Genomic DNA, 19614 nt, shown 5'->3' on the forward strand with positions numbered 1-19614 from the left:
CCCACACTGCCCTCCCTCCTCACCCACACTGCCCTCCCTCCTCACCCACACTGCCCTCCCTCCCTCCTCACCCACACTGCCCTCCCTCCCTCCTCACCCACACTGCCCTCCCTCCTCACCCACACTGCCCTCCCTCCTCACCCACACTGCCCTCCCTCCCTCCCTCCTCATCCACACTGCCCTCCCTCCCTCCTCACCCACACTGCCCTCCCTCCCTCCCTCCCTCCCTCCTCACCCACACTGCCCTCCCTCCCTCCTCACCCACACTGCCCTCCCTCCTCACCCACACTGCCCTCCCTCCTCACCCACACTGCCCTCCCTCCTCACCCACACTGCCCTCTGGGGACTGCAATTCCCGGCGGGCAGCGCGGCCCGGGTGGCGCGTGCGCAGTGCGGAGCGCGGAGAGCTCGGGGCGGTCGGCAGAAGGATCGGTGAGGCCGCGGGCGGGAGGGTGAGTGAGAGGCGGTGGCAGCGGGGGGGGGGGGGGGAGGAGGAGGAGAGAGAGCGAGAGAGAGCGAGAGAGAGACGGAGGTGAGGAAGAGAAGAGAGACTAGTGGGAGTGTCTTCGGACGGGAGGGAGCAACAGGAGCTTTCCATCTAATCGGAAGAGGTGGTGTGAGGATGACCTTTTGGGCGGGGTGGGTCAGGGTGGAGGTTTGGCCGCTCGGAGATTGGGGGCTCCGGGCAGGGGCGGGGGTGTGGGTGTGGTGGTACTGGTACCTTTAGTTAATTAAGGAGATTACCCGCACCGAATGGATGGGAGGGTCTGAAGGATTGATCCGTGAATAATGCTGATTATCTCGTGATGGGCCTGCTGAGTTCACCTGTGGGAAGTGCACTCATCTCCAGCTCCTCAAAGGCCATGTTAGGGAACTGGAGCAACTGAGGATCATTCAGGAGGCAGAGACGGTTATAGGTAGAGCTATAGGGATGTAGTTACTCCCAAGAATCGAGGGTGACGTTTAAAAGAAAGGGGAAGAAGCAGTCAGTGCAGGGATCCCCTGCGGTTGTTCTCCTCAATAACAGGTATACCATTTTGGATACTTTGGGGGGGGAAAACCACGGTGACCATGTCTCTGGCACTGAGTCTGTCCCTGTGGCTAAGAAGGAAAGGAGGAGAGCAGGAGAGCATTAGTTATTGGAGATTCTATAGTTAGAGGTACAGATAGATGGTTCTGTGGCAACGATAGAGGCTCATGGTTGGTGTGTTACCTCCCTGGTGCGAAGGTCCGTGACATCTCTGATTGTGTTTTCAGGATCCTTAATGGGGAGGGGGAGCAGCCACAAGTCTTGGTACACATCGGTACCAACGACATAGGTAGGAAAAGGGACGGGGCTGTAAAACAGGAATTCAGGGAGCTAGTGTAGAAGATGAGAGCCAAGACAGACCATGTTGTCATCTCTGGTTTGCTGCCAGTGCCACGTGCTAGCGAGGTGAGGAACAGGGAGAGAGTGCAGTTAAACACGTGGCTACAGGGATGGTGTAGGAGGGAGGCTTTCAGTTACTTGGATAATTGGAGAACATTCTGGGGAAGGTGGGACCTGTACAAACAGGATGGGTTACACCTGAAACAGAGGGGCACCAATATCCTGGGAGGGGAATTTGCTACAACTCTTCGGGGGGGGGGTTAAACTAATTTGGCAGGGGGATGGCAAACTGATTTGTAGTCCAGGAGATAGCGTTGCCAGACTTCAAGAAGGTGAGGGTAGTGCAGTACTGAGGAAGGTACCAAGGTCACAAGAGTGGACCTGCAGGCATGAAGGTGGTTTGAAGTGTGTCTACTTCAATGCGAAGAGCACAGGGGCTGGTTTATCACAGGGCTACATAGCTGGCTTTTAAAGCAGACCAAGGCAGGCCAGCAGCACGGGTTTAGTTCCTGTTCCAGCCTCCCCGAACAGGTGCCGCAATGTGGCGACTAGGGGCTATTCACAGTAACTTAATTTGAAGCCAACTTGTGACAAGCAATTTTCACTTTCACTTTTTCAGAAATAAGGTTGGTGAGCTTGAAGCATGGATTGGTACCTAGGACTACAATGTTGTGGCCATTACGGAGATGACTAAATAGAGTAATTAGAAATATAGACAAATAAACACCATGGTTCTGTGTGTTAAAGGAGGGAGGTGTCATAACCATAGTCTGATTATAGCTAAAATGTTTGACCCAAAATGATAAACTGTCTAAATTTTAAGTAATGTTCTTTAATACAGTAGGAAAAACACAGTGAGCTGTCATTTTCTCAACTGCCAATTCATAGTAACAATTAATAATCGACTATGGAGAAATAATATACTGTTGCATGTCTGTAGGTTCTGCATAGTTCTGGTGTATATGGTTGTAAGAAAACAAGATTATTCATCTTCAGAAGCACGTCATCTAAATTAATTATCATTGAGGATCTTTGAAAATGACGCTGGTCATTGCCTGCTTTAGTTTTGTACTTGGTCTGTACTGAACTTTGATTTTAATGAGAATTTCTGAATTGTGGTGCAGAAATAACGGCTAAATTTCATGGTCAGAAGTGATGTCATCAGGCTGGGTGAGCAGCCAATCACATTGATTCTCAGACAGCAAACCAGGAAGTGAAAACCATTGAATTATCTAATTTAAAAAAATTACAGGCAGTGAAATAAACGATTGGGTCAAACATGTGAGATTAAAGTAGAAGGTAAAATATCACAAACAGAACTTTTTTGTGTGGAATTTCTTAACCATAATGAAGAAATTTGAAATTCAGCACATAACAATTTACTCTATCAAAGCCAATTAGACTCCTTCGCAGTATTTATGAATTTGGTATGCAATTAAAAACTCAGTCGCATGTACATTTTCAAGGGTTTTTACTCCGAGACTAAGAGAATGAGTGGACGTTTTCTTTAGTTCAGTGATTTCTAATTGATTGCAGTCTACAACAGCATGCCCTCGAAAGAAGCATAGAGTCACTGACAGAAACTTATGGATTTTTTTTTCCAATTCAGGGGCAATTTAGTATGGCCAATCCACCTACCCTGCACATCTTTGAGTTGTGGGGTGAGACTCACGCAGACAAGGGGAGAATGTGCAAGTTCTACATGGGCAGTGACCCGGGGCTGGGATCGAACGTAGATCCTCGGCGCCTTGAGGCAGCAGCGCTCTGAAGGGGCTTGACAGGGGAGACAAAAAGGTTGTTTTCACTGAGTGGGGAATCTAAATCACAGTGCACAGTCTCCAGATCAGAGGGCTCTCATTTAGGACTTGGATGAGGAGATATTTCCTCGCACAAAGAGTTGTGATTCTTTGGAATTATCTGCCCAGAGGGTTGCAGACGCTCCATTGTTGAATATATTTAAGGCTGAAATAGAGTTTTCGTCTGAGTGACTCGAGTATGGGGAGTGGGTGAAGCGTTCAAGTTGAAATCCAAGGTCAGCCATGATTGTATTGAATGGCAGAGCAGGTTCCACAAATTGTATGGTATACTCCTGCTCCTATCTCTTGTGTTCTTGTGCATGCTCAGAAGTTGTTGTCAGCTCAGAAATCAAAATCACAGCAATGTTTTATTATAAAGCTGTAGGCATTGGGTGGTAAGGAGCAAGCAGTTGATTTCTGGGTACCTGGACATGGAAAAGGATAAAAACAGTTAGGGCCCCTCTCCAGACTTTGGAAAATTCATCTGTGGGATTTTGGGTAAAGTCAGATTTTGCCTTCCAACTTAGCTCAAACATAGAGGGCACGATCCAACGGCCATATTGTGGTGCAGCGTGGCCGATGAAAGCTGGGAGACCCAGCTCCCGGGATCTAACCGGCTCACCACGCCTCTGTTGCGATGTAAATCCTGCCCCATTGTGGGATCAACTTTTGGCAAATCTACATATTAGAGTGAGGCACTCTAATGTGCAGATTTCCGAGCTACCTGAGGCTTTAGGATTCAACCCCTTCACATCGGAGACCTCAGGCGAGAGCCGTTCATCATTGGTCCCCAAAAATGGGGACCAGACGGAATGGCACTCATGGGGGTCTCCTGGGGGATCGGAGACCCCCAGCTGCATGCCCTGTGGTACCAACCTAGCACCCTGGCATTGCCAGCAGGCATGTGCACTGCCAGAGTGCCAGGTTGGCACTGCCAAGGTGCCAAGCTGGCATTTTTGTTAACCGTGCGTGATTGGACAGGGCTGCGGGGGTGTGTTCGGTCGGGAATCATTGCGGGGCCATGGAGATCGGAAGGGTATTTAAAAATGGCGTTCCGATCTCTCTCTGCACTGGGGAGTTCTGGTGAATGGGAGTCCCCATTGTACAAATTGGGGCTATGTGTGGCCTTGGCTGCACGTTCCCCATTCAGGCCCCTTACTCAAAGTGAGTCACATTAAATAGCCATGTGCTTTTCAGCGCCGGGAAACACATGGCTAAACACGCTCACTGGGGAACTTTGTTCCCTTTTGGGAGATTCACGCCTAGAGTTTCCATGATGTCAAGATAGAAGAGTTCTCGAGTTGTATATACCTCCGCATGAGTGGCTGCCTTTCAGAGAGTAAAGAAGAAAATTGGATGGGGCTGCGGGGTAGAGGGATCTCTTATAAATCAGCTGCTTTGAGATAATAACACTAATTTTGTATAAAAGAGTAGGGCATGAAACAAATTTAAGGTGGGGGGGAATCAGGTGATTATGGTTTGTAAACTTGCTTTGTTTACTGACAAGTTCTATCCTTGACTATATTCCCTGGATCATTTAAATAGTATTTATTCTTTTTGAAACTTGGAAGTGACATTGCTGTTTACATTGGGAGGTTTCCAATATGTCTTAGAGCCATGGTGTCGGTAAGAGGTTATTAACCACCTTTGTTACGTTTTTACTGCAGTATTACAGCAATGTTGTAGCAAGTTGCAGGGAATTTCATTTTTCCAGTTCAGGTACTGTAAAGTACCCAAGCTCATTTTTTTCTCAGTATTGATTTATTGGGGGTGAGTGAACAGTGTCCTTCTAACCCATGATCTACAGGGCAAATTAGGAGTTGCATGGAGTTGGAACAAAATATTTTTGCCTAAGGTCAGTCCACCTCCTCTCTGTGGTTCATTGCAACATGTGTCAAACACAAGTCACTTAAGTGTAGGGAACAGACTCTATTTGTTTTGTACAGATAATCAGTCCATACAACACAAAGGTTTAGCAATTCAGTTTTCTCACGCTCCTGCTATCTCACTTGGCCCAGTATCTTCACCCCTTTTTAAACTCTGGTTGCTTACCATCAACTGATATTTGATGCATAAACAGATCTTTGGACTGTCAATTCCTGCTAACTCCCTTATGAGATACATCCTGTCTTAAGATTATTAAAAATCATCTATACCTAAAGTTCATTAATTACCCATGATTGATGTCAGTTCTGGCCAGCCTGCTGTTGCATTCCACTTGATAGCCAGAAATCTAGAGTGGAACAGAACTCGCTGTTTGTATTCCAGTTTCATCTTTCTTTGTTTCCCAACCTCCTGGTCAGTCAATCCTCTCGGTTACTATAGTTCATTATGGCTATTACAGTTCATTCCTAACTCAATTATCCACAGAGTCCAATTCATGTACCATTTATATCCCTGTTTAAGTAAGGCATCCTATTTCTAAGATGCCATCTTCCATCCCCATCCCTCTCATGCCAAAAAATGTTCTGAGGATCAACATCATAAAGCCTATATCTCTACTAAAATTCTAATTTTCTTCCTTCTGCAGTAACCTCTCAAATGCTTCAGATAGACCTTTGACCCACTTACTGCTACAGTATAACCATGGAGAAAAAAGCAAATCATCTGGTGAAGATTACCTTTCTAGTTTTCGTTATCTCCCTTGGCTGACATGTGTTGAAAGCACTTTACCACTGTTTGATGCAGTCAGTGTGATTATGTTGCCACACAAGACTTGCAAAAAAAGCTACAGCTCATGGAATAATAGGGACAGAAGCAACATGGATACAAAATTGGCTGAATAATAAAAAGCAAAGAGTAATGGTCAGTGAATATTAATGATTTAGATCTGGGTGTGCAGTGGACAATTTCAAAGTTGCGGATGACACAAAACTTGGAACTGTTGTAAACTGTGAAGAGGATAATGTAGAACTTAATAAGGACATAGGCAAGTTGATGAAGTGGTCAGAAAGGTGGCAGATGAAGTTCAATGCAGGGAAGTGTGAGGTGATGCATTTTGGTAGGACATGAAGAGACAAAAAAATAAGGGGTAACATTTTTCAGGGGTGTAGGAGCAGGGGGACCTGGGTGTATGTGTGCATAGATCATTGAAGGTGGCAGGACAGGTAGAGAGAGCATTAATAAAGGATATAATATTTTGGGCTTTATTAATAAGGACATAATGAAAAGAGATTATGCTGAACTTATACAAGACACGTGTTAGATCTTAGCTGGAACATCATGTGAAGTTTTGGGCGCCACACTATAGGAAGGATCAAAACTCATTTGAGATAGTGCAGAAGAGGTTTACAAGAATGGTTCCAGGGATGAGAAACTTCATTTATGAGGATAAATTGGAGAAGCTGGGACTGTTCTTTCTGGAGAGAAGAAGGCCAAGAGGAGATTTGATAGACATGTTCAAAATCATAAGGGGTCTAGACAGTAGACAGGCAGAAACTGTTCCGGCTCATGAAAAGATCAAGAATTAGAGAACACAGATTTAAAGTGATTTGCAAGAGAAGCAAATGTTATGTGAAGAAGAAACTTTCTCACACGAGTGGTTTGAGTCTGGAATGCACTGCCTCAAAATGTGGTGGAGACAGGTTCAATCGAGGCATTCAAGAGCGCATTAGATGGTTACTTGAATAAAAACAGTGCGCAGAGGTACTGGAAAAAAGGCAGGGTAATAGCACTAAGCCATGATGCTCATTTGAAGAACTTGTGTATGTGTAGACATGAAGGGCCAAAATGGCACCTTTTGTGCTGTAAAGATTCTGTAATGCTGAGATTGGAAACTTGTACTGGATGTGAAGTGAAACCCAGTCAAGTTAATGGCCTGTAACTTCCTCAAAGTGGCAGCCGCTGGCAGATTGCCACTCTCGGCTGACATACACTGAATTTGTTAAGTCTCCGTCTCGCCCAACCTTCCCCACTCAGGCTGGGTGAGACAGGAGCAGCGAAGTGTGCTTCTGGTGGGGGAGGGGAGGGGGGGGGGGGGTTTGTTGAACTGGAGGGCTGTAGGAGGTCAGGTAGCACTGGGCAGGGGAGGGCATCAGACATTGAAGGGGAGGGAGTCAGTCAACTATGAGGGGGTTAAGGACTTTGGAAGGATGGGGGTTGGATAGGAGGGGCCGGCCAGGTCACTCCAGGAAGTGGAGGGGGGGGGGGGGGGGGGGGGGGGGAGAGACTGGTGCGGTGTCAGACTAGGGGTTGGCGTCGGACAGAGGGGAAGATGTGGTGTGGGGAATTTGCTGGGGGTGGTGTCCCTTGTGAAGCTGACTCTGGGTGTTCAAGTGGCTACTCTGGAGTTAGAACTGATGCCTTCTAACTCTTTCAGAGTAACTATCAGGGTAAAATTGGCAGAACTATCTGAAGTTACCAATTTAAATCACTTCTGACGGGTGGTTCTTGACCCAGTGCAGTTGTCCAGGGGAAGTTCGTGCTTCTGGGCAAATGCTGGGTAAACCCTTGCGTGGGAACTTTCGAGAAGGGTTCCCCGGTGCTAATTTGGGTACCCCCTAAATATGACACTGGGGAACCACAAAATGTTTTGGGACGGTTGGGGAATCCCTAATTCTTTTATGATTCATGAAAAATTTCTCTGTATTCTATAGAAAATCCCTCTACTCAAGTTCCCATACTGTGCTGTGTTAAAATTTATTTATTTAGCATAAAGCCTCAGCATATCATTCCAGCCATCTTAAAGCATTGTCGGCACCAGCATGGAAAGAACTTAGGTCACCAAATTGTTGAATTAGTGACATGGTTTGTATCTGTCCCTGCAAAGACTGGCAACCACAGGAGCAGGGTGTGTGTCTGACACAAGGTACATATAACATGCGAGAACAACGCAGGAGTAGGCCATTCAGCCCTTTGAGTCTGCTCTGCCATTTGGTAAGATCATGGCCGACTTGATTTTTGGCCTTAACTCAATTTTCCTAGATAACCGCTTGATAATTTTGAAACCCTTGTTCATCAAGTATCTTATCTAACTCAGCCTTAATGATTATCCACTATCTTCATGTGCGGAAAGCGTGATAAAGGGAAAGTCACCATTATCCCAGATTACCATAGGCTGTTTTCCCCTTTGAGGGGGAGAGCTGATTGGAAGTGATTTAGCCCGAGGATCACCACACCTCGGGTGAGGAGTAAGGTTGAGAAGGCAGGCCTTCATAAACAACCGCAGCCGGTACGGTAATTGAACCCACGATGCAGGGGAGGGGGGCGCAGGTGAAATGCCCTGCATCACGAACCAGCAGTCTAGCCAACTGAGCTAATCCGAGCTAAACCGTCCCCCATAATACTCCACAATTGAACATGCATGAATGTATGCTGGAGGCATTCGTTGCCCAGTAGTGCTTCCAAATTGGAATTAACTTTTCCTGTTGTTTTCAATAGATTTTTGTTTTTGCAGAGCATACACAAGTAAATAGGGTGAGTGTCATATTTAAGAAGTTGACCATTCAGGATGAGTTCATGAAAGACACTAGCAATTTACATAGCGCACCATCTTTGTGGTGCTTGGCTGAAGACGCCATTTCAGGCATTCCTCAGATGTAAGTTTTGTATCATTAATGTGGCTTCTCGGGCATGTTTTCACAATCTGGTCACAGCTAGATCGTTAATATACAGATTTAAAAGGGATGTGCTAGGACTGATTACTGAGGGAGGCCATTAAGTTGGTATCTGTAAGAGCTTCTGTGGTCATCCATGTATGACTCTAAAACCCATAAGAGTACCTCAGCCAAGCAGATGGCTAAATATGGCAAGACTCTTGATTATTTTTTTTGCTAGGAGATCAAGATTGGATGTTTAAACTAGCTTCAGATTAAAGCATTCTTTAAGGCAGCCCAACTCTAAAATGGTTCAGTAAATCTTGAGTGGTCAGTTATTCAAGTGCTATTTACTCTCACAGATTGGGCTGGGTATTTTGTACCAGCAACAAAGAAATGGGGACGGGTAAACCTTTCTTTAAAAAAGTTAAGCACTTCATGGAAACAGTCCAAGTGGGTGTTTCCCTAACTTCCCCAGAATAATATGTTAAAATGAGATGTGGGTTTCTCCATGCCTTCACTCTCCACAATGCATGACTCATATAATTAGGTAAGAAAGTCTGAACTGTATAAATAAAGGAACCAGGAAGACCACATACTATTAACAAAAGCAGTCATATCGTGAATGAGCTGTTTGCTAGATTTTTAAAATTTAAATTATTACAGATTTTATTTAGAAACGTAAAGGAGTATATAATTAATCTTCAGGAAGGTGATAAGCATGAAGAGGTAATTGTCAAACTAAATTTGACTGGCTGAAAAAAATCTGGCAGGGGTTGAGGTGAATCATTTGCAGAGAAAGGTAGGTGCTTATATCATTTTTAATGTGGGTATACTATTTGTTGTCTCTAGAGTGTTAGAGTGCATTTCTTTGATGTTGGCCAAATACAGGATCTTTCAGTAAATAATAATTGACAGGAACAAGTTGGCTCCTGGTTTGAATGTAAGATAAGGTTTAAAAATCAGGTCAAAACTTTGCAATGTATTCAGCTTTGGGGCCATGTAATCCCCGTGAAATTCTTAAGATTTGCTCATGATTTAGTGTAGATTTTTGGAAAATTAATACGCTGAAAATAAAAGGCCCAAAATACTTGTTAATTGTTTCTTATGGGTTCACATTCAGAAAGATATCTGAACAAAAAGAATGTTTGCAATTTATCAAGTTTTCTCTGAGCCACCTTTTCTCCACGGAAAAAAGTTCCAACCTGTCCAATCTATCCTCATAGCGACAGCTTATCCCTGGAGTCATTCTTGTGAATTCCTTCTGTACTCTCTCCAATGCCTTCACATCCTTCCTCAAGTATAGTGCCCAAAACTGGATAAAGTACTCCAGATGAGACCTAAGAGGTGTCTGATGCAAATTCAACACAAAATCCTTAATCTTGTATGGGGAGAATTAGGTGTCCTAATCTGCTCACAGTACTCAAACTGTGACCTAATGTCTTGTATAAATTCAGCTTGGCTTGTTTGCTGAACTTTAGCCCAATGCGACTCATTGTATTCAGAAGAGATGGGATGAAAGGGGAGAAATAAAGGGAAAATTAACAGCCCAGTGCAGTAACATAATTTTTCTTGTCTTGAGTCAACTTCAGGCAATGTTATGCTCCAAATAAAAAGCAAATGGGAAGTGCCAACAGTGAATGTAAATCCCCTTTAATTCCTTTTGAAGGTGCAGTGTTCTGCTTATTTGCTTTTGTTCAATTTTAGAAGTTGAAAATGAAACGAGTGCTAATCTCTGTATACTTTAGTTTATTTAAGAGCAACTCTGTCACTCTTTTAAAATAAATCATTTTTAAATGTAATATAGATGGACTAATGATGGTAAATTTTTGAAGTGACGTTGACTGGGATAGATCAGTTTTGCAAATAACAATGTAAAATTGTACCATGATAGTAAATTATAGTGTGACTCAAGTTTTATTTTCCACATTTTTCACAGAATTGAAGACTTGTTGAATACGAGCAACATTACAACACGTATATTTTAGGTTTGCAAGCAACATAAATTGCCTGGAGTGACAGTCATTTATTGTGAAGACTTCTTGTTCTTGCTGGTTTTCGCAGACCATTGCAGAGATTTTAATATGGCTGTGGCCTTGAAACAGGTGTTCAACAAAGACAAGACTTTTCGCCCCAAACGCAAATTTGAGCCAGGCACCCAGAGGTTTGAATTGCATAAAAGGGCACAAGCATCACTAAATGCTGGTCTAGATTTGAAATTGGCCGTACAGCTCCCTTCAAACGAGGATCTCAATGACTGGGTAGCTGTGCACGTGGTGGATTTTTTCAACCGTATTAATCTGATTTACGGAACTGTATCAGAATTCTGCACTAGTAGCACATGCCCTATAATGTCAGGAGGACCTCGATATGAATACAGGTGGCAAGATGAGAATAAATACAAAAAACCTACTGCACTGCCAGCACCTCAATATATGAGTCTCCTTATGGATTGGATTGAAACCCAAGTGAATAATGAAAACATATTTCCAACCAATGTTGGTGAGTTGAAACACTCAAATGCTGCTTTTCAATTTTATTCTTTGTCCAACAGATCAAAAGAAATGTCTTCAGATTTTTGTATAGAATTTGTAAATAACATATAATCAGTGAATTAATAATTTTAGGAAAATCATTGATTCCAATCAAATATAAATTGAGGGAGCAGCTGCATAGAATGCACACTACATGTGAATTGGTGAAACAGTGTCTGATGACAAATTTTACATTGCAGTGGTGTTTGTTGACTTGCCATCATTTCAATATTGATCTCTTGGTTCTTGTGTCCTTCTGTTTAATCCAATGTAACTTTTTTAAGAAGAGTTTTTTATTGAGTTTTTGGTATACAAAACAAATATAAATATGAAGAAACAGTGGGAGTTAAACGAGAATATATAAGAAGTAAAACTAGAGCTATTTAATATTTGCCCCATGATCGGTTTGATTATTTACAGAAATACATTGAGTTCTGTGTTCCCTGAACCCCCACCCTCCCCTTCCTTACTGTGTTGTGGCTACCCCCTCCTGATCTTTGGCTGCCTTGTTGGCTGCAAACATGTCTTGGAACAACCGAGCGAATGGCTCCCACATTTTGTGGAAACCTTCTGACCCTGGGATGGCGAATTTAATTTAATTCCAACAGGTTGGAAAGCCAGGCTACAGCTTTTGGGGGGGTGCTACTGACTGCTCGCTGAGCAGGATTTTCCGGCAGGCAATTAGGGAGGCAAAGGCAAGAACATCGGCCCTTCTCCCCATGAGAAGATCTGGCTGTTCTGATACTCCGAAGACTACCACTCTCGGGCATGGCTCCACCCTCATCCCCACCACTTTGGACATTGCCTCAAAGAAGGCTGCCCAGTACCCAGCAAGTCTGGGGCAAGACCAGAACATGCAAGCATGGTTGGCCGGACCTCCTTGGCACCATTTGTATCTGTCCTCCACCTCCGGGAAGAACATACAGATCCGGGTTCTGGTTGTGGGCTCTGTGTACCACTTATAGCTGCATTAAGCTTAGTCTTGCGCTTGTAGAGGTGGAGTTGACCCTGTGCAGTGCTTCATTCCAGAGTCCCCACCTTATTTCAAACCCCAAGCCTTTCTCCCTTGTCTCGTCCAGTTGGATGTTGGCTCCCCTTAGCAGTCATCCGTACATGTCATCACAGTTCCCATTCCCGAAGATGTCGGCATAAAGCACGTCCTTTAACAGTGACTGCTGTGGTGGTGATGGGTACGTCCTTGTTTCTTTGAGTAGGAATTTTTTGAGTTGTAGATACCTAAGTTCATTGCCCCCCACCGCTGGAATCTTTCTGTCTGCTCTTTGAGCGTTGTTAACCTGTTGTTGGTATATAATTCCCTAACTGTCAGTGTCCCCTCAAGGAACCTGGGCAGTATGTTAATTTTTATCGTCTGCACTCTCCCTGCCAGGGAGAGTGGGAGTGTGTTCCATCTCTGCAGGTCATTTTAACTTCCTCCACCAGGCTGGTCAGGTTCCACTTGTGGATCCCTCTCCAGTCCTGGGCGACTTGGATCCCCAGGTAGCGGAATTTGTGTCGGGCTTGTTTATAATCCAATGTAACTTTAAATTGGCTGCTCTGTGTGAACACGGTTTGGTACACTACTTTATTGTCTTTGTATTCGTCATACTGGAATACAATCTGTATTGCTGCAATAAATAATATGTAGTCTAACCAATTTTAGACACAAAACAGAAAAAGTTAAGTGCACAGTAGCTCTATCAGCAACAATCAACATGGAAACAAGAGTAGGCCATTCAGCCTCAAGCCTCTTCCGCCATTCAATTTGATCCTGGCTGACCTGTATCTTGATTTAATTTATCCACATTGGTTGTGTAACCTTCACTCACTACCTTCGCTGAACAAAAACCTGTCAATAGTAAAAACAGAAAATGCTGGATAAACTTAGCAGGTCTGGCAGTATCTATGAAGAGAGAAACACAGTTAAACATTTGAAGTCCAATCTATCTATCCTGGTTTTGCAAATTTCAATGGACTTAATTTCAACAACCTTTTTGAGGGGTGGGATTTCCAGTACTCTTTGTCAAAGTTGGTTTGTGCTGTTACTGGCCTTAAAAACAAAGTCCTCCTCCGACTCAGTGTTCGGTTTTTTGTAATGTGGGAGATTGACGTTTCGTAGAATAAAGTGCAGATTTTCATTTTTTATTTCCAATCTTTATTCACTAAATACAGATAAACTGCACCTTGAAGTCCAAATACAATCTATAATTCCTATCTATGCTATATAGAAATGTTGAGCAATGTCGCCATTTATTACTAGCAAGGACATTAATTAATATATTTTCTTTTTCTCTCAGGCACCCCCTTTCCTAAGAATTTCCAACAAGTTTGTAAGAAGATCCTTTCTCGGCTTTTCCGTGTTTTTGTCCACGTGTACATACACCACTTTGATCGGATCGGCTATATGGGTGCAGAAGCGCACGTGAATACTTGTTACAAACATTTTTACTACTTTGTTACAGAGTTCAATCTAATAGACAACAAAGAATTAGTCCCCCTGGTATGTTCCTTTACTGCTTTTTGATCAGCAGTTTGAACTGCTGATTATCTGTACAGATGGAGTTTTTGTTTGCACTTATCAAGGTTTTATTAATGAAGCAGGTACCTCTTAATGCTACCTGACCTACTGGGCTCAATCTGCTGGTCACGCTGCGCCAGAAAAGCATTTCGCGTGGCGCAGCGTGGCTGGCGAAAGCCAGGAGACCCCGCTCCTGGGATCTACCCAGCTCACAACGCCTCGCGAGATTAAACGCAATCTTGTGAGACGTTGCAAGGGGAATCCCGCCTACAATGGGCGGTATCAGTTTTTGGCAAATCTGCATATTAGAGCGAGGCAGTAAGCCTTACTCTAATATGCAGATTCCTGAGGACGTGAGGCTTTGGGATTCATTCCCTTTGCCTCGGGAGTGTGCCGTTTGATGCTGGTCTCCACAAACCGGGACCAAACGGAACGGCACTCATGGGGGTCTATAAGAGGATTGGGCTCCCCCAGCTGCATGCCTTTAGGGCAGGGTGATGCCCTGGCATTGCTGGTGCTGTCTGGGTACCTAGGCAGTGCCAGCCTGGCACCATGGCAGTGCTATCTGGGTGCCAATGTGGCACTGTCAAGGTGCTTGGGTGGCACTGCCAAGTTGGCATTTTCTGCGCACACGTGATCGTGCCATGGTTGCCAGTCGTGGGTGTTGGCGGATGTGGAGGGGTGTCGGGGAACCCTCCCATGATGCGTTCGGGATGTGGGGAGGTCAAGGATTTTGTTCAGGGCCTCGGAGATCGGGACACCATTTTAAAATTAACAAGTGTGTGAATTATCATGCCTTCCAAAGGTCAATATAAGTCCCCAAGAAGGCTGGATTAAATGTGTGATTGTCTTGTCGGGAAAAAGAAGAAACATAAATGCAAACCAGTTCCATTTTGATTTATTATTCTTAAGGCACAGGATATATAAAGAGACAATTACTAGTGTTATAAAAAGAAAGTTACACTTTAATCTTGCAATCCTGGTAAAATTTTGTTATGAAAAAATTCTGATTGGTGTTACTTCTCTTTTGCTCCTTCATCTTTACAAGTGTTTTGCACACCAAGGCAGTCGTTATTTATTGTGTGGACTGAGACTGGCTGCATTTGGTGCAGTTCCTATGTAGTAAATCATGTGACAAAAAGAAATGCTAGAATTCCTGGGTGCAGCTGTGTTGGTATTTTCCATTAACATCAACAAAAAGTTCTGGAAATTCCCGTGGTTTCGACTGCTGTCTCACAACGCCAGGGACACGGGTTCAATTCCAGCTTTCGTGATTGTGTGGAGTTTGTATGTTTTCCCCGTGTCTGTGTGGGTTTCCTCTGGGTGTTCCCACAGTCCAAAGATGTATAGGTTAGGTAGATTGGCCATGCTAAATTGCCCCTTAGTGTCCAAAAGGTTTGGCTGGGTTACAGGGATAGGGTGGGGGCGTGGCCAAGATAGAGTGCTCTTTCAGAAAGTCAGTGCAGACTTTGTAGGGATTCTATGAAATTGAAAAAAACATTTCATACTGCTCTCAATTAAGTTAGAGAATCTATATCTTTTGTTTTACAAAATAAGCATTCGAGACCATTCATCCCATCATGCCTGTGCCAACTATTTGCCCAGAGCAATCCAAAAGTAATTGTACTGTTTCACGCTCTCCCCACAGCCGTGATACTCCTTTTGCTTTTAAATATTGTTGCCTTAAAGATGCACAGCTGGATTCTCAATTATTGAGACAATGTCCTCACGCCGGCATCAAAACGGTCGAGTTTTACTCCTGAAATTCCTGCAAAAAAGTGAAACTAATTTCCAGCCCTGCAGGGGGCTAGCAGGGACCCGGAGTGAATCTCGCAGCTTTTGCTGCAGATACGGGCCTCCGCACTTCCGTGTCAGAGGCCGTCCATGCACATGGCGGCGGCTTCCAGTGGCCGCGTTGTGCTCCATGGCGGACTTGGACTCTGGAGTCAGACCGAAGAAAGAGACCCCCCGATCGGTCGCGCACCCAACCATCAAACCCTGCACTATCATTCTCCAGCCGCCTATAAGGCTGCCTGGTGTCCGATCCGCCCGCCCCCGACCAGGGTGGCCTTGGACTAAGTCCACAGCCAGCACGCGAGCATCCCGTCCGGCAATAGCAGGTTAGTTCCATGCCGTCAGGAACTCGGCTGGTCGGGGGCGGAGGATTGCTCAGCGGGCCTCTGGCAATGGCCCCCTGGCGGAGCGGTATACACCACGGTGATGCTGATTTTCGGTGCCCAGAGAATCGACGAAGCGGCGCTTGGCCCGATTTACAGCGTCAAACTGGATTCTCCGCCGCCAGTCGCGATTCCGGCATCAGACTACGGGAATCTCGCCCACAACCTTTGACTCAACCCCTCTCTCTGAAAAGTGCTCCGTGTTCCAACAAGTCTACATGAATGTTTCAAGACCATTGGCACCCACTAATGTACTATTTTATCTGTTTGTTTAACAGAAGGAGATGAGTATGCAAATGTGCCATTGAAAAGCAACTCCTGACCAGTTATGGAAGAAGCTGTTTCATCCACATTGTTATTGAAATCAATTACCTTCATACAAAAAAATCCACTTGAAAGAGAAGCTCTATCCTGTTTCAAATAATTACTTACTGATGTCGAAATGTGAAAGATAGAAATGCCTAACATGGAATTTTCTATTCACGCACAGAACTGCAGAAAATTCCAAATGGCACTGAAGCCTACCTGGAGCAGTTAATTGTTTAAATTTTATAACTATTCTAAATTACACAATTCTGTAGCTGTATTGGTGCACAAAACAAAGAGAATTATAGCTTTTCTATAATAATTATTTTGCTTGACATAAAGATTTATTGATATTTTTGCAGCTAATTATGAATAAAGCACATTTGAATGTATGAGTGTTAATAAGGCACTCTATGACGAGGCAAAATATTTTCCATGCCTTCAGAAATTAATATTTCAGTATATTTACTTTACTTGCGCAGTGAGTATTGCTGATATGATAACAAGGTCTGGCTGGTGCCAGAAACCTTTTGAAAAGGCAATTTGCAATATTTATCACAGATTTCACTCTTCTGGGTTTCCTGAATAAATCCTGGTTTAAATCAGGAATACCAAAAGCTCTTGATAAAATAATGACTTATCTTGATACCCTTTCACAGTACAATCAACAATGCTACCTTGCAGACAAAATCTGTGACTTTGGTCCTGATATGGTACATAAAATATTTGTTCATTTGGTTCTTCTAACTGAACAAAAAAACACTGTGGATTTAAGAAAAATATTTAAAAATAAATGATATACTTTTTTACTGGTATTTCTTGTTTAAAGCTTTAGTGTTCATGAATGCTATATTACAATATAGTTTTCCGTAATTTCTGGGGCCATCTGTGGTGTAAGGAAGTTCTTTTTAAATTTATTATATTTTATATCTTATATTTTATCGATTTAGTTTTGTACATTACATGATGGGCTTTAATCTCTTATTGTCTGGATTATTTGTATTGTTTCCCTTGCACTTAATTCTTTGAGTGTTTGCTTGTAAGATTAATGTGTAATGTTATTAAAACATTCTCAAAACTTTTCTTCCTCATTCTTGCTGCTGTATGTTCTCTCAAGGGGTGGTTTTTGCTATTGTTCTGACATGACCTCTTAAAATGCACTGCTTTTGTGGGGATGAGCCTACTATAAAATGATTATTCAGACCTGTTAATGTTGTATCTTTAGACTAACAGTACAGAAGAAATAGATTGCCACAGCATGTGGGTTTGATGTAGTAATAATCTTGGGCGGCGCAGTGGCTCGCACTGCTGCCTACTTCGCTGAGGACCTGGGTTCAATCCCAGCCCCAGGTCACTGTGTGGAGTTTGGGCATTCTACCCATGTCTGCATGGGTCTCGCCCCCACAACCTAAAGATGTGCAGGTTAGGTGGATTGGCAATGCTAAATTGGCCCTTGGAAAAAATAATTGGGTTTATTGTTTTAGTTTCATTGTGGCTGTTATACTTTTCTTCCATGTTCTGAATTTTCTTAGTTGAACTTGTTTTGTTTCTTCCTTCGAGTGTTCTTTGGAGAAGTTATTTAACTCAGCAAAGCTCTTCTTATGTGGCCGCTTCTTCCACAATGTTTACATTGGTGTCCTTGCTCCAGCAATCAGCCTGTGACTGGCCCGTTTTTATACAATGATGACACATCTGTTGCTGGCAGACATCTGGGCAGCAGCCAGTTTATGGATCCTCGTGCTCGCTAAGAGCTGAGAAGCCTCCTTAGTTGTAAGCTCCATTGAAACAGCAATATCTAATGCAGTTTTCAAACTTTATATCATTCCATTATTAACCTTTGACTGGCCTCATTTTTCAAACCACACACTAAACGATCTCTAATTATGTCATCTAATGAATCGCCAAATGCACAAAGGTCTGGAAGTCACTTGAGGGTTGCAACCAACTGCAATATTTTCCCCTTCTAATTGATTGCTTCAAAGAAATTGAAGCTTCTCCACAATAATCAAGAGCTTTGGCGCATAATGGCCTTCTAATATTTTCGCCAGTTCTTGATATGTCTTATCCTTAGATTTCTCATGCTGAACTCAGCTTCTTAGCAAATTAAAAGTTTTGCTTCCAATTGTATTTAAGAATGTAGGGACTTTAATTGCTTCTGATATTTTATTGGCTAAAATGTAATAATGGAATCTCTCTAAATATGATTTCCAATTCTGAGAGTCTTCATCAAATTAACCCATTATGCCAAAGTATCATGCCATTTTTCACGGTGTCGGAATTCTCTCCCCATTCACTTCGTTCAGTGGTCTGGTTCATTTACGATGTATTACTGATTTGTAACAGTCTTAACTTCCATCAACTTCAACTCGCAACAGCTTTAGCTTGCTTGAAAGTTATGATGAACTTTTGTTCTCTGCCCTCTTCTACCTCCATGCGTTACTGTACTGCACGTGTCGAGCCCCACAGCCTGAACCCTGGATTGCTAGTTTTGAATCGGTATGGGTACTTCCTTTCAGTTTTTGCCCCAAAAGCTGAATGGTTCCGATGCCAGCAATTTCTGACGTTCTGTTAATCAGTTCATTGATTAATCTACTTCATTCCAACGATTTTTGAAAAATAAAATTGTTTTTCTTCCGATCAGTTCCCCATCGGCAGTTTACTCTTTGTAAGCTGTTGTATCTTTCGACTAACAGTACAAAAAAAATAGATTTCAGTAGCATGTGGGTTTGATGCAAGATTAACATAGGCTTATTGAATAGATCTTCACTGTACAAGGTTTGGGACTGGACTGCCCAAAACCCAGCAAAATTGCCGATGACATCATTAAGTCACGTGACTATGAATCATCGCACACAACTGCAATAATCTACACATATAATAGTTAAGGGGCGTGATTTAATGGCCACACTGCGCTGGAAAAGCAGCTCGCCATGGCGCAGCATGGCTGATAAAAGCCGGGAGACCCCGCCCCGAGCATCTACTTAGCTCACGAGATCCAATGTGATCTTGCGAGGCATGATGTAAATCCTGCCCATTGTGGACGGGATCACTTTTTGGCAAATCTGCACATTAGAGCAAAGCTGCTAGCCACACTCGAATGTATGGATTCACGAGATACCCAAGGCTTTGGGATTCATCCCCTTCGTCTCAGAGACTTTGGGCGAGCGCCATTCGGCACTGGCCCCCACAAACGGTAACCCAGGAGATCAGAGACCCCCAACTGCTGGTGCCACCTGTGCACCCTGGCAGTGCTCGGGTAGCATTGCCAGTTGGCACTGACAGGGTGGCAGATTAGCACAAAGGTGCCAAGATGTCAAATTTTGCGCGTGCACGATTGGGCCGGGGGTGCCCTGTGAAGGTGTTGGGGGAGGGGGGCAGTGCGG

General features: G+C 43.7%; 1 protein-coding gene across 6 annotated transcripts; it reads left to right on the plus strand.

Moving 5' to 3' along the window:
* The first annotated feature begins 382 nt into the window (after nt 1-382).
* Nucleotides 383-17309, plus strand: mob3a (MOB kinase activator 3A). 6 transcript variants are annotated; one of them, XM_038777497.1, is made up of 4 exons: nt 383-452; nt 10639-11201; nt 13528-13730; nt 16204-17309. In XM_038777497.1, the coding sequence occupies exons 2-4, from the start codon at nt 10784-10786 to the stop codon at nt 16231-16233; spliced, it is 651 nt and encodes a 216-aa protein (XP_038633425.1). In that variant the 5' UTR covers nt 383-452; nt 10639-10783; the 3' UTR covers nt 16234-17309. The 6 variants fall into 6 exon arrangements, with proteins under 6 accessions (XP_038633425.1, XP_038633426.1, XP_038633429.1 ...); XM_038777498.1 differs by lacking the exon at nt 383-452 and adding an exon at nt 512-611; XM_038777501.1 differs by lacking the exon at nt 383-452 and adding an exon at nt 763-1027.
* The last annotated feature ends 2305 nt before the right edge of the window (nt 17310-19614 follow it).

The sequence above is a fragment of the Scyliorhinus canicula genome, chromosome 18, assembly GCF_902713615.1.
Source record: "Scyliorhinus canicula chromosome 18, sScyCan1.1, whole genome shotgun sequence".
Taxonomy (NCBI): Eukaryota; Metazoa; Chordata; class Chondrichthyes; order Carcharhiniformes; family Scyliorhinidae; genus Scyliorhinus; species Scyliorhinus canicula.